This window comes from Melozone crissalis, unplaced genomic scaffold (genome assembly GCF_028551555.1).
Source record: "Melozone crissalis strain CALT ecotype California unplaced genomic scaffold, PUWL_Pcris_2 ptg000036l_1, whole genome shotgun sequence".
Taxonomy (NCBI): Eukaryota; Metazoa; Chordata; class Aves; order Passeriformes; family Passerellidae; genus Melozone; species Melozone crissalis.
This window is the reverse complement of record NW_026535814.1, coordinates 7,715,460-7,730,333: the sequence shown is the minus strand read 5'-3', so window position 1 is coordinate 7,730,333 and position 14,874 is coordinate 7,715,460. Positions and strand designations below refer to the sequence as shown.

The 14,874-nt window shown below is 47.8% G+C and overlaps 1 protein-coding gene across 1 annotated transcript in view; it reads left to right on the top strand.

The window, feature by feature from the left end:
- Window positions 1-14,204: 14,204 nt before the first annotated feature.
- LOC128941470 (serine/threonine-protein kinase PAK 1-like) overlaps window positions 14,205-14,874 on the top strand; it is a 69,438-nt gene continuing 68,768 nt past the window's right edge. Inside the window, exon 1 of the mRNA XM_054283245.1 lies at window positions 14,205-14,263. Coding sequence (XP_054139220.1) covers window positions 14,205-14,263 — 59 coding nt within the window. The remainder of the gene's footprint in view (window positions 14,264-14,874) is intronic.

Here is a 14,874-nt window from a genome sequence, read left to right as displayed (position 1 = left end):
TCAGTGTCTTCAGGCCCTCCCTCATCTCGGGCTGCTGGGCTGCGCTGCTGCAGGAAGTGCCGGCAGCGGGGGTTGAGCTGGCTGCTGCAGGCCACGCTGCTCCGGCGGCACCAGGCTGAATGGCAGAGCCTGTCTTGCGCTGGGACAAGAAAGGATTGCCCGTCAGAAGGGTGGCTGGCACACATGCCCCCCCTAAGCGCACGGCAAAAGCAAGGCCTTGGGAAGGTGCTGCCAGCCACGGCCAGGCCTCTCCAGCTGGGGCAGTTCCCATGTCCCCTTCTCAAAGGCACCTTCGGGAGAAGCCCAAAGGCTACTGGCATCCAGCCCCTCCCGACCACCTCCATGCTCCACGTCTTCAGCTGTTCTGCAAGACACTGGCAACAAGGTATCGATGGGGCTGCCAAGATCCACAACCAAAACACCCAATCCATAGAGACCTATGCTACAAGGTCCCTTTAGCCAAAATGCAAAGCCCCTTCCTTGTACAAATCATCTAACCGTGACCCACCATCTTCTTTAGTTGGAGCTTTCAAATCTTTCAGCTTTTGTATGCTTTTGTGGGTGGATTCAGAGTGATCAGACACGTTCATACAACACAATCCTTCTAATTCCTCACAACCGTGTCCATGTGCCAGTAAAAGAAAATCAATTTCTGCTCTGTTCTGTATGGTTGCATGTCTGACACCGCTAACATCAGTCATCATGTCACTAATTGCAATGGACGTAGCTCTTTCTTCGTTCTTCAGCCAACAGCCCAATCGCTATAATGGTTTCAATGCCTCACCCGAGGTAAGTGGATGCAGAAATAAATTTGATATAACTCATTTTGCAGGGCCCTAGGGTCTCAAATTGGTATTACATTTTTCTTTGTAATGATGGGCAAATCTTTTTTCTCTGTTTTTTCTCTTGATGGCTTTTTTAATGATAAATTCTGTCACAGTGAGTTGTCTGATGCTACATGGGCCACCTTTAATCTTTGAGGAATTCCCTGCTACACTCTATCTCCACAAATGAGCCAATATTCTGTTACTAATTGTCGTGGGGACTCATCTGGGTCATCTACTTGTCAGCAGCTTCATCCTTAGGGCACACTGGGGTAGTACAATTGCACCACAAACTTGAGTATCTGTCCACAGGATGATGGGGAGTAACATTTAACTGTGGATCTCCCTGGTACTGAAACACAGTAGAAAATTCCATTAGAAATGAACCAAGAATTCCAATTCTTGAGGTTCAGAAGATTCTCTAAGAAGATCAGGGGCCCAATGATGCCAGCTGGTTATGGGATTGGTCTCGTTGGAAGCCTCACACCAATATTTGTCACGACTGGGTATTGGCCATTCCTTGGCTGGCACTGGCACACTAACCAAACAGGTCACAAAGGGTTTGTCTGGGCTCGAATTGGTCAAACATGTGGTGTCTTAGCCTGCTGACTACGCTAAAGCAAGGTAAACATTCATTTTTGGTTGATCTACAGGCATATATGCACTACAAAAGCAAGCAAGCAAAACCAACAAGCGCCAGTATATCATTTGATCAAGCTCCAAGTTCCTGTTCAGCTGCTTTTTGGCAAAAGCTTCCCCATCTATTTCAGTTCTCAAGCAAATCTTGTAGCACTTGTTAAGGGACTGGCCAATTATAGAGCACTAAACTGTACCTCTAACCTTCAATTTTTACAAATTTGGATATCTTAAAATTCTTTTGAACACAATGGACACCACGCTTTTGCTGAAAGAGCTCTATGATACAAACCCTTTTCACAGTCCAAAAATCAACAATCAAACTCAAGATTTGTAGCTTTCACAGGTTGAACAGGGAATGTCTGGCATGAACCGTAGTTTCTTTGTGCGGCTCATGTCTGCATGCTCATTTCCCTGCTGGTGGAAATGTCGGTGCGCTCTTGTGTATGAGACGGTTTCACGTCCTTCGCGGGGACCCACTTAGGTCTGGCACCTGTGCAAATAAATACAAGCATACCGTTTGCCCCAAGTGATTAGTGCAAATGGTCCTTCAATTTGTCCTAACTCAAGGTTTCTGATCAAAATTGAAGAAGTCTCTTTCAATTTTGCCTGTGTGCTGTTGGAAAAGTGCCTAAAAATTGGAGGATTAGGTCCTGCAAATGAGCTATTCAAAACATAAAGACATCTAAAGCTTTGCTCAACCTCATCTTGGGGTGTTGCTTGGGCCACTCCCCATTTTGTTGATCTAGAATGTGTTTTAGAGTGTGGTGTGTCCTTTCAACAACTGCCTGACCTGGGTAGGAATGGGGAATTCCAAAAGTGTGGCAAACAACCCAGTCCATCAAAAACGTGGCCAATTTTTGAGCTGTGTATGTGGGGCCATTTGTCGGTTTTTACCTCATGGGGGATCAGTCTGGCGAGCTCTGGACCACAGTGACACTGTCAAGGACAAAAGCAAAAGACGAGAGGTGCTCTTTCTTCTCGGGACCAAAGTCCCACTGCTTTAATGAAGAACAACTCCAGAAGAGAAAGAGAGCATCCAGGAGAGGAAAGAGGATGTCCTGGAGAGGAAACAGAGCATCCACCTCATGGCAGGAGATTTTAAATCCTGGTGGAGGGGGAGCAGTAGAAAGGAACTACCATAGTGCAACATGTTAAATCACCACACTGTAGTTTTCTGCATAAATTGGTGCACTTGATGCAAACAAAATCCTAAAATCTCCCCAAACACAACCGTACAGTCCAAAATGACAACAATGAGGGAGAAAAACTACTCAACCCCCCTGTGTACCCAAGCACCAGGTGTCACAGGGAGTACTAACCCCTGCAATTACAAAGTCCACACACACAAGCTCACCAGGAAAGGAGTATCTCTGTGAGGGGACAGAGTGCTTGCTTTTCTCAACACAACACACACCATAAATCACAACAGCATCCACTCACATCATCTTCCTCAAACATTCACACACTGAAAACACAACCACAATTACACCACACAGGAAAAATTGCAGCAATAAACCAGGATTTGCTCAATTCACCCCTAGAATTGCTAGCAGGTCCTTATTGACACAGCAAATCCTTTCTGCCGGCAGCCAGACCCAAACCCAAACTGTACAGGCGTACGTTGTGCACAGGACATCTCTGTGTGACTTATGAACCACCCTTCCCCTGCGTACACCTTACAGGTTACTTTATACAGAGTTAAACATTCCCTTTCTCCACAGTCCCAGCAGTCTTGTCTGTCCCCCACGAGGAACAGCCGAGAGAGGAGGTGCCTCCAGGAAAGGAATGTCCTGGCAGCGCCCAGAGACATCCACAGCACGGTTATTCTCGCTGGAGCAGAGAAGTGTTCCTGCCACGGTCACCAAATGAAGTGTGGAATAGAACTCACCACATTTAAAGTTAGAAGGTGGTGTGTTTATTACAGCAACAGGCACACGAGGAGTTGTCTCCTAAAGACGTGTGAAGAATCGCTGTCTCTCTGCTTTTCTAAAATGTCTTACATATCCATATAATTCCCAAAAAAACTAACACACATTCATTAGGTAACACTGCCTACCCCCCTTTGTATTAAAATGTATTATAATTGAGTCCAAAGTTCCTTTGCTTTCTGCAGTCTTTCACTTCAAATGGGTTGGTGGGTTTTAAAGTGGGGAATGGTCTCCTTCTGATGAAGACCAAGACGTCTTCCTCAATTTGACCTCTTTACTTATGACCTGTTGGCAGGCTTTCGCACCCCTTGGCTATAGCTGAAGTTTCGGGGCCCAGGTACAGGCTACCTGTCCAGGTGCAGGTCCTCTTCTTTGTCACAAAGAAATCTGCATCCCATCCTGCTTCTTTAAACATAGTAAAGACAGGCAAGTGATATATTACCCTTGCCTTAACTACGTTACCTGCAAAACATTAATTATCCCCTTTTGTTTCTACTCTTCTTGCTATATTCTTTCCCCCTAACTAAATCTTGCTAAAATTTTAACTCTCCCAGTTCTTTTAAATCCTTGATTCATTGGCCTCATCTCAACCGCCAGCCATGTGTGAGCCAATGCAGTAACTGGGAAATTCCACTCCTGAGCAGGAGATACAAGGCCTGGTTCTGAGCTGGAAGGGTGAGAAGGATGAGATGCACAGCGTTTTCATCCAGGGGATGTCCTGAAAGTGCACTGCCTACCTGCCCCTGCTGCAGACAACCACGCTCCACCTCCTTCTACTGCTCAGTGTTTTTTGAGGAATCCAGGGGTTGGTATGTATTATTTGCTACTGCAACTAATAGAATGAATTTGCTTTGCAAGTCCTCTTTTGTCCTGGGTTATTTTGTGCAGGGGTCTTCTTCTGAGCCTTGACAAAAACCAGAATGGACCTACAGGACACTCCTATTCTCATGTCAGTAAATTCAGAGAAGTGATTTCAGTATCAATAATTCAATAAGTATCAGTCAGTAAATCAAACAATTTGGGGGAATATTTAGCCTGTGAGTCTCAGCAAAGTATTGAATACGTCTTAGAACCATGGATACAAACTAGTAAGTGAGATTGCTGGGTGTGCATGTATTAGGGAAGTGATTCCCCATACACCCTGTGCTGAAATCAAGTATTGCCTCCCTTCTAACCCTGAGCTGGCAGCAGGGATTGGGCCCTGCTTGGTAACGTTCATTTGGAAGACTTCTGTTGAGCAGGTAAGAATGGTCCAAATGAAATCTTTTCTAGCTTTTTCCCTCTGGTTTACCTGTTTGAGGGTTAAAATTCAGTGCTGCAGGTGTCCTGGGTGTGTGCAGAGCAGAGCAGCCCCAGAAACCCCTTGGGCTGCCCACAAGTTGTCATGCCTTGTTCCCAGGTGTGCCCAGCTGTGGCAGGAGAAGGAGCCCGCAGCGCAGTGGGCACCGTGCCCTGCCCAGCCGGGGCTCTCTGGCACAGAGCAGCAGCAGCGCCAGCACCGTTCAACCCGCTCCTGCCTTGGCTTCCCCTGGGACACAGAAGCCTCTGGAAATCAGCACTGCCAGCAGCATTCCCAGCTTGGAGCAGCTGCTGCTGGCGGGCAGATGCTGCCAGTTGGACTGCTCCCAAAGGGGAAGAAAGGCAGAGATGTACATGCCCCGGAGCCCTGGGCATGTCTAATAAAGGTGCAAATATGTGGGCAGATTTGTTAGGAAGCATTTCAGCTGTGATGCCAACAGTGCCTTCGCTCCTTTTTCTGTGTGTTCTAGACAAGTAATGCAATGGTTGGCTCTGACAATTAAGTAGTAGATGTTATGTGGATGTTCAAATTTGTACTGATGAATTTGTAATATATCCTCCCACAGTTGTCTTTCTAGTCCCCCTTGTAATCGCCTTGGTAGTCAGGGCATTTGGGGAGGGCTGGCTTGTGACCAGCAGGCAGTGTGTAACAACACCTGTCCTCCAGTCAAGATGCAAGAAAGTAATCTCCACTAATGGACTGCAGAGAAAGAGTTGACTGGCAAAACTTTTGGAGGGGCTAAGGGTATAATAGGCAGAGCATCCTTTTTGTAGATGAGCACATGGCTGATAGTCATGGAGACTCTCAATGCTGCAATTTTTCCTTATTCATTCCTTTGTTATTGTGTAATATACCTTTAAAATGTTAAAAACGAGAGCAATTTCTCACATGTGCAATGCTGTGGGCCATTCTCTTGATCTGGGTTCCTTTGCTTGTGTCCCAACTGAGTACTCAGTGCTTGGAATTCCTGTTGGACCCCCTGAACAACAGGGTTTGGCCCATGAGGGGAATTTGTGCTGCTTTGTGACAGAGGAGAACTTCCCAGGCTATTTTGTGTTTGATGTAGGAAAGGTTGGGTATTGCTTTGCATAAACTCACAGACAACACAGAGCTGTCCCTTTGTGATGTCAAGGCGTGATTGCCACATTGTCGTAGTGACATCAGGAGGCTGCCTTGGTGCAGGGAAGGCCTGAGTGTCAGAGCAGCCCTAACGTTTGCTGAGATCAGGAGATCCCTCCTGGTCGTAGCATTTGTCAGTAGGCAGCTGCCCACTGACAAGAGGCTTGAATTTTTAGTTTTTAAAGAAATTGCAGAAATGCCAATAATTAACCATCTGGCCACTGCAGCTTTTGCTGCATATGGCGTTACATATTCCATCTATTATTTTATGAATTTCGCACGTAAGTAGAGGTTTCTCTTCTGCTTAGGTTAGGGTGTATCCTAACCTGGCTTTTGTATGTCTTCCTGCTCGCTCTTAGTGACTGAGTGTCTGATTTTGAAAGAGAAAGAGCATTAGGATGCCACTGGTTTGGTAAAGCTCCTGTCAAGTCGTTCAGCTAAAAAGGGGGTGTCTGTAGCCACAGGGGCAGCATTTGCAAGGGAACATGCAGGGCTTCAATTGCCTCGAGGTGGGGAGTTTGTGGCAGCAGAGTCTGTCATTTCCTCAGTTTGCTGGGACAAGCAGGACACCTTTGAAAATGTAGACTGACAGACCATCTTGGAAGGCCTTCTTGAAACTCTGCAATTGTTCCCAGAATTCAGGGAAAGCTTCTTTCTTTCAACAGTTTGTCTTGAAAGGATCTGACTGTCTAACTTGACCCTTTACTGAGTGCTAAGATCTTTCCTTTGCAATGAAATGCAAACTCCAAAGCAGAGAAGGTCTGCTCCAGAACCCTGGAGCTGCTGCTCTGCTGTTTCACAACAGAACTGCCAGAGCTCAGGGGGATTTTGGGGGAGCTTTACTGGGCAAGCATTTCCAGCAAGTAAATGAGAATTGGTGCATTCAACTGATTTTTTTAAAAAGTACCTCAAGGAGAGGATTTTAGAAGCTATTTATGTATTTAGTAGAAGAGGAACATTGAGTGTTAAAGAAAAATCTGCATTTTCTTGGTCATGTTTGTAGTCATTTACTGGCAAAACAGGCCAAAGTGCAGGGACAACCAAGAATATTGACCTGACCTCTTGCTGGCTATGTGAATAAAATATGTCTCCTGGAGGGATGCTGCAAAATGGGAAATCATCTCTGTTTGGGTTGACTTGTTCTGTGGAATTCAGCAGCCCAGGATGTTTTCTAAACGTATCTGGTTCATTTTCCCTGCCCACTGCAGGTCACCTGAGGCATGTGTTCAGCGGTGCTGATCATGAGGTGAGTGAGAAAGGCACATTTCATGTTCCTGGTGTTTAAGCACTGTAGAGGAAGCTGTGAGCTGGGACAGAGACAGTAGAATATAGAAGGTGAGCTAGGAAGGCTGAAAGAAAATCCATTTTAATACCGGCAGGAAAAAACTAAAAAGCATAAGTGGTAATTTATTATTTCCATCTCAGAGCTTTAAGGAACTACAAATCCAGTTTTGCAGAGAGAAGGCTGAGTCCTACAGCATATAGGGTGGAGTGTTTAATTAGGAGAAAATTCCTGTACAGTTGAAGTTCACCATTGAAATTCAGTCAGAGTACCTCAGGAATGTATTCCTACAAAATCTTATAATATCTACATATCTATCTACATATAAAAGATGTGGATGCAGAAGAGAAAGGCCATCTTGCAATGGTGCCTGCTGTATCTGAAGGGAAATGGGCACCTTTGTGGCTGGGGAGCTGCGTGGGCCAAAAGGACGCAGGGCTGGCGGCCTTGAGCAGCTGAAGATGAGGCAGCGTGTGGCCACGGGGCCAAGAAGGCCAAGGGCATGGTGGCCTGTGTCAGCAGCAGCGGGGCAGCAGGAGCGGGGCAGTGAGCGTGGCCCTGTGCTGGGCAGCGCCGCGGCCACAGCTGGAGTGCTGTGTGCACTTGTGGGCCCTGGGAAGCAGAGAGTCATGGAGGGGCTGCAGCGTGTGCACAGAAGGACAGGGGAGCTGGGCAAGGGGGTGCAGCACAAGGCCAGGGAGGAGGTGCTGAGGGAGCTTTAGCCTGGACAATGGGGGGCACTTGAGGCACCTTCAGGCAGACTTCCATCAATCCCTGCATGACGGTGCTCAGCACAAGGGCTGTTTCAGTGCCAAACATCTCCTCACTGCATCCAAGGGCTTTAGACACTGGAGCGGGTGACACTTCCATCTTATATTTTGTAGCTTTCTAAGGAGGACAAGTCCTGTTCCTTTTCTTTTTTTCCAGCAAGATAGTAGGCTTCTGCAGAACTGTTTTCTGAGCCTTGAAATACTGAAAATCATTCTGAACCCTTTCTGGGTTTCTATGTTATGTGGAGCAGGAGCAAAGAGTCATGCTGGCTCTTTCCTAGTTTTCCCTTTCAGAGCTTTCAAGAACTGAAAGCTCCCTTTTGCAGAGAGAAGATTGCTTCCAAATAGCAGCCAAGGAGTTATATTGAATTAATAACCTTCTTCTGTTCTGTTGAAAGTTCCCATTTCAATCTGGTTGGAGTGACTTCGAATGAGATTGTTACAAAGTTTATGAGTTGTCTTTAGAAGTTTTGTCAGGGGATTTTAGCCGGTATGAGGTTATAAGCGTTAGGTAACAGCCTGTCCCTATGATTCTCTCTTGCTACAGGTGGCAAGAGGAAGAGCCATTTTTCCCCTGGCTCTCTCTGCTATTGCTGAAGAAGCCAGAGAGGAGGAAAATGAGGAAGACGACCACCAACTCTGTCCAGCCGTAGTCACACCACAGCCTGCTCATATTTTTAAGAGAGTAAGTTCCTGTTGTGGGGGGTGCTGTCTTTAGTGCAAGGCAGAGGTGCAAGTTTCTGAGAAGCCAGCACTTGCTGTGTCTGGCCAAGGATGCTGAGTGCTGGAGTCCTGCAGGACGTGGCCTTTTCCTGCAGGCAGTGACAGCTAGAAATTGGTCTTTGACCTGTCTTGTTGGGGCAGTTCAGAGCTGGGGGCTCCAGCGGAGCTTCTGGCTTCTTGGCTCAGGGAAGCTCCATCTCTGGGCGTGCGCAGAGTTAGGGCCAAGGGCACATGTGGTACTGCTGGAGGACAAAAGTCTTTGTTGGTTTGTTTTCCCTTTTGGAAAGGTGTCTTTGGCTTGTGGAAATCTTCTGCAGTTTTCTTGAGTTGTTCTTCACTTGTTGAGTTACTGTTGGCCCAACGGCCTTTTGGTTTTTGAGAAGGTGCAAACAAAAGAAAGGGCAAGTTTCTCCTGATCTGTTTTGTGCCTAAGTCTGCGACTTGGGCAAGTGCCTTGGATCCTAGAGTGGGGCTGAAGCTGCAAGTCCTTGAGTGCTGTTTTGTGTTGCTTGGAAGAGGGAGACCATCTTGCAAAGGTACTTGCTGTATCAGAGGATAAAATGGCACCTTTGTGGCTGGGGAGCAGCGTGGGCCAAAAGGACGCAGGGCTGGCGGCCTTGAGCAGCTGAAGATGAGGCCGCGTGTGGCCAGGGGGCCAAGAAGGTCAAGGGCATGGTGGCCTGTGTCAGCAGCAGCGGGGCAGCAGGAGCGGGGCAGTGAGCGTGGCCCTGTGCTGGGCAGCGCCGCGGCCACTGCTGGAGTGCTGTGTGCACTTGTGGGCCCTGGGAAGCAGAGAGTCATGGAGGGGCTGCAGCGTGTGCACAGAAGGACAGGGGAGCTGGGCAAGGGGGTGCAGCACAAGGCCAGGGAGGAGGTGCTGAGGGAGCTTTAGCCTGTACATTGGGAGCCTTGTGCATGACCTTCAACGAGACTTCCATCGATCCCTACATTACAGTGCTCAGCACAAGGGCTTTTTCCCTGCAAAATATGCCCTCTTTTATCCCTGTGCTTTGGACACTGGAGTGGCTGACAATTCTGTCTTGTCGTTTACAGTTTTCCAAGGAGGACAAGTCCTGTTCCTTTTCTTGTTTTTCCAGCAAGCCAGGTTACTTCTGCACAATCCTTTCTGCTCTTATCAAGGCATTCCACACCCTTTTTGTATATTGATTGAGATGGATCTTTTGTGTTTCCTGGCCTTCTTTCTTGGCCTTAATTATCACTTTTAGTTTAATAATACCTATGACTTTCTACAGCCCCAGGAATCACCGTGTGTTATGTTTGGGAATTGAGCAGGAGATCAATGCCCTTGCATTCCAGCTGCCCCTTAGAGATCACAGGAGCTGGGAGGGGCTGAGCTGGACTTCTAATTCCAGCTACCTTAGCACCATCTTTGTGGTCATGTCCAAGAGAAGTTGCCCAAGCAGAGATGCACAAAAAGAGAAGCTCCCAATGCAATGATCTGGGGAGGGGGGGGGTCTGATCCCTTTCCATAAGAACCTGCACACTCCAGATTTCCCAAGAGTGTGGGTTTTTGAGCAACAGGAGAGAAATCCCAGAATTGCTGCTGGTCGGGACACTGGCTACCAAGTTTTGATGTGTGTAGCAACAGAGAGAACAGTAAAGGGAGATTATAGTAGCGAGATCTATCTGTCTATCTTCCTACCTATCTATCTATGTAACATTTACATAATTGAATCTTCCTGGCTCTGGTCCAAGGCAGTTGGATGTGCAAAGGTCGCCTAAAGCATTTCTCTCAGGAGAGTATTAGAGACATGTTTCCTTAACTGATTTTGAGCAGGCAGCGATGCTTCCCTCTCCAGATATGGTGGTTTTTTCCCCTCAGAGTTGTTTTCCTCCTCTGGCCTCTAATGCCCTGAAGTCCTCAGTTAATTCTTTAAATTTCTGCCTGTCCTAGAGAGGTGGAACAATTCAATGTTTAGGTAGTGTTTGGTGACTCTGGTCATACATGCCATGCATTACATGACACATGGTTTCCCTCACTGGCATCCCCAGGGCTGTGTAAGTGCATTCATTAAGGGGGCCTTAGGAGAGTCTCTGTTACTGCTGGTCAGAATTCTCAGTTGACAAAAGAGCGAGAAGAAACACCTTGGTCCTCCTCCATATACTGAGATGGCCATAGATGCTCTGTGACCTCCATCAGAGATCTCTGCACACATCCTCATTTCCTGAATGACCAGGTTTTCTAACAAGAGTGTGAATGTCAAAAAGGCAAGAATGCTGCTGCAGGCCTGAAGAGAACTCCAGAAGGGCTGAGCTCACCCAGGAAGCCACCTGCAGAGCCAGGCAGGAGCTGTGGGACAGGAGTCAGTCACTACTGAAAGACAAACAGGACATGGTAGAAGCAGAGGGAGGCCCTCACCAGACCCTTGAGAAATGCCACACCTTCCCTGTCAGCTGCCTGAGAGGCTGGAGCTTAATTTCTAGATGGCCCCTGATTGTAGGGCTAGGTCCACTTTGGAATCTGTGCCTCCATTCAAACAGAGAATGACCCAGCAGAGCAGCAGCACAGTGCCAGGTAAGCCTGACTGGCCAGGTGACAGAAGAAAGGGCAGGAAGAGGGGCATAAACCAGAGCTCTTGGGACTGAGGAGGCCAGGAATCCCACAGGCACTGGAAGCACAGAGCCTTGGAATCTGCAGAGATCAGCCCTGGGACAGGAGGGTTACATTGGAAGCAGATGTGGGGAGGGAAGCAGAAAGAAGTGGCTGCATAAATGTGATTTTGAGGCTGCAAGAGGAAAAAGCTGAGCCTGATGGCAGCTCCCAGTCACTTGCTCTGCATTTGTGTGCACAGAACATCAAGGCAGAGCCACAAGCAGAGCTGCCCCAAGCTCAGAGTGCCATCATGACAGTGAAGAGGAGGAACAAGGAAGACATGGGAAGAATTCAAGAGGAGAATCTCCATCAGCAGAGGGGCGATCAACAAAACCAGGTGAGTGAAAGAGTGGCAGCCACTCCACTCATGAAATGCCCTCTCCCTTCTTGTTTACAGTCTATCAAGGGACACGTGCAGGCAGAGCTGCAGGACTCTGAGGCTACCAACAAGGCAAGAGAGAAGAGGCTGGAGGAAGAAATGAAAAGCGTCAGAGAGAAACTTAATTGCCTCCCTCAGGCTCTAGAAGACCAAGTGATTAAAAGAGGGATGCAGTCACTGCAGTCACCAAACTGGTGGTTTCTGCCCTTCTTGCCTTTGACACTGCAGAGCAGCAGGGAGTGGGGCCATGCCTCTGAGTGCCATCCTGCTGTAGTGGGTATCACAGTCACTCTGAAGGACATTTCCTGTTGTGCGGAGTCTTAACTGCTGCCCTGGACAATGAAACTTGTCCTTTGGCCTTTTGGCCAGCAGTCATCCAAATTGGTTCCTGCTGGCCTGTTCCTGCTCTCCCCTTCTTTCTTGAGGTGTTTTTACAGTAGAACGTGGTGATCCAGATGGAGGATTGAAACAAGCTGTCTGTATCCCTTGTCAATCTGTTCTCTGCCTTTCCTCACAGTCAATGACTCCTGGCTGACAGGGACAAGCTGTAGTGTCTGACTGCTTTGTTCTGTTTCATTTGAGGTGCAAGTGCTGACATCTCACCAGGCAGCCTGTGAAGACTTCCAGCGAATATCTGGCAATGAAGGACCCCAAGTCAGGAGTGAGGCACAGGAACAGTGCCCACCAGAAGTGCTCCAGGTCCAGCACATCATGGGCTCTGAACCTGCTGTCGCAGCAGCATCACCTCGAGGAAGCTCTTCTCTCAAACCAGGGAACTTGAGCTCGGGCAGTTCCTTAAACTCTCCAAAACAGCAGACCGAGGAGAAGTACCTGGAGATGCTGGGTATGTCTGGGGTGTTGCTTGTCTGAGGGACAGTGTGTTGTGTGCAGGTGTCAGCAGAGCTGTACCAAATGCTCCTCCTGAGTTGAGTGTCACAGGGCCATTTTGGACTCCCCAGAGGAAGTGCTGGCATTGCTCCGAGGCAGTGAGAGAGCGCTCTGGGTGTTCCTGCTGCCTCTGAGGGCACCTTGGACTGGCTTGGGTTTGCCTGAGCTTCCCTCTCTTCTAAAGGCTGAAGCAGGGATTGTTCTTGGATCAGCAGAAGCCTGTGACCTTGCAAATGATCTAGGCGAGTCCTGTGTGCTCATGGCCAAACTGCACAGAATTTTCAGCTTCCTAAATTCTCCTTAGACTCCTGACTTCCAACTAGTCATCAGAGCAAAACAACTTCACAGAAATGGATTGGCTTTGGAGTTTTGTCTTTTTGGTTGGGGATTTTTTTTGTGGTGGGGGGGGGGGTGTTTTTGTGTTTAATTTTTGTAGGGGCCTTTTGTTTTTTGTTTCTGTGGGGTTTATTTGTTGTGTTTTAGGTTTTTTTTTTTTGATGGTTTATGGGGCTTTTTTGGTGGAGTTGGTTTTTCTCCAGCCTGAAAGAGCCCTTCTGTCCCCAATCTTACTGATGGCATTTTTATGACTGTTACTGTTACCACTGATTTTGTGTTGCTGCAGTTTATTTTCATGAGAATGCTATCTTTTTGTCAATATGATCTATTTTGAAAGAACGTTAGGTTACATGACAAATTGAGAGCAGGAAGTGTTTTCCATGTGCCCCCAAAGAAAAACTCAACACTTTTCTAACAACTTTTATTTAATCTTCTAGTTTTATGCTTATCAAGATGTGTCCAAGAGACACATCCAAGTGGCATGATCAGATAAAACTTTACTGCAGGCACTTCTCAGGAGAGAGCCTCCAGCCCAGCCATGGTATATTCCTCAGATCCATGGCACTTTTCCATACCTGATTCCCACTCTTTCCCATGACTGTTAGAATCCTAGCCATTGACCCAAGCCCTGCTCAGATCAGTCTCTAGGAAAACACATCAAGCCCTTTGTGATTCCGCAGCACAACCCAATGAATCTGCCTCTTGCCCGTAACAGCTGCCAGTGCTGTGCTCTCAGATAAGACCTGGTGGGGCTGAGACCAGAGCCCAGGGGATTCTGTGTCTACCATCACCTGTTGGGACCAAAAGGGCACTGATCCGCACCTTGGTGTGGCTGATCTCAAGGCCCATCCTCTTGTGTCCTGAATGGGGGCAACAGCTTGTACAGGGCTCAGGCTGGCTGTGGCTTCTTCCCACTGCTTGTCAGTGCTCATGCTTGGGCTTTGCCAGCCTTGTTGTGCTAGCTGCCCTGTCCCTGAGGGCTGGAGGGGACTGCAGAGGCTGGAGCCTTCCCTAGCTGGGAGAGGGGCATCTTGGAGCTCAGCCTGCTCATAAAGAGGTCAGGGTCCTGATGCTGAAAGCCCCATTGGGATTGGTTATAGTTTGAGCTGCCCTGGTTTGGCAAACTGCTGGAAGGTGGGGAAGATGTCTTTCTCTCCTGGAATTGCATCTCCCCGTGCTTTTTTTCCTGTCAAGAGAACTCTTCAAGGGACTGTACAAAATCAGTCTCTGTGCCAGCCATCTGCACTGCACGGCTGCCTGTCCTGTTGCTGTTCTGGTTGTTGTTACCGAGCTGACCACAAAGGGCTGAGAGCCCCAGACAGTGGGGCTGCCTTTTGTATCTCCTGGAAGCTGGGATCTCTGCTTTAAAGTCAGCTAATGCATTTTATTTCCCTCAGGGAGAATGGTGAACCAGATACATCCCATGATAAAATACACCGAACTGGGGCATATTGGCAGCGGGTGAGTCCAACCACAGTCACTTCTACTGAACCACAGGCCAGGTGTTTTGCTGGTGGAATATCTATCCAGTGTGAAGTCCAGCCAGCTGCAAAGATGTTCACACACTGGGGACAGATTGTCCCATCTATCAGTGGTGCTCAGAATTTCTGAGTGGGCTCAGAAGGCATCGTCAGAGATACTTCCATGCTGCCAAGGTCTTGCCTGCATCAAGGAACAGGACCTGGAAGATCTCCTTGTCTCTCAAGTGTGGGATAGCTCTGTGTTAATTTCTTTAGCATTTTTTGTATGTCTCAAAATCATACTGGCACACTAATGAAAAGAGAAGAATCTTGCTTGCCTGAAAGAGCAACCTACCCGATCAAAGCTTTAAGATAACAGTTCCCAGGAACATTTATTTCCCCTGGTTTGCAGAAGGAAATACTCTGTGGTCAGGATAGGAACCACACAGTTTAGAAAGTGAAACCCAAGACAAAAGAAGAATCTCTCTTTAGAAGTTGAACCCCAACTCTTCAGGAACAAGTCCAGTGCCCATGCACTTGAGAGGAAAATGCATCATCTGCTTTCTGGCAGAGCCCTCCTGCATCCTGCAGGCTTTAGGCATTTACAGCACA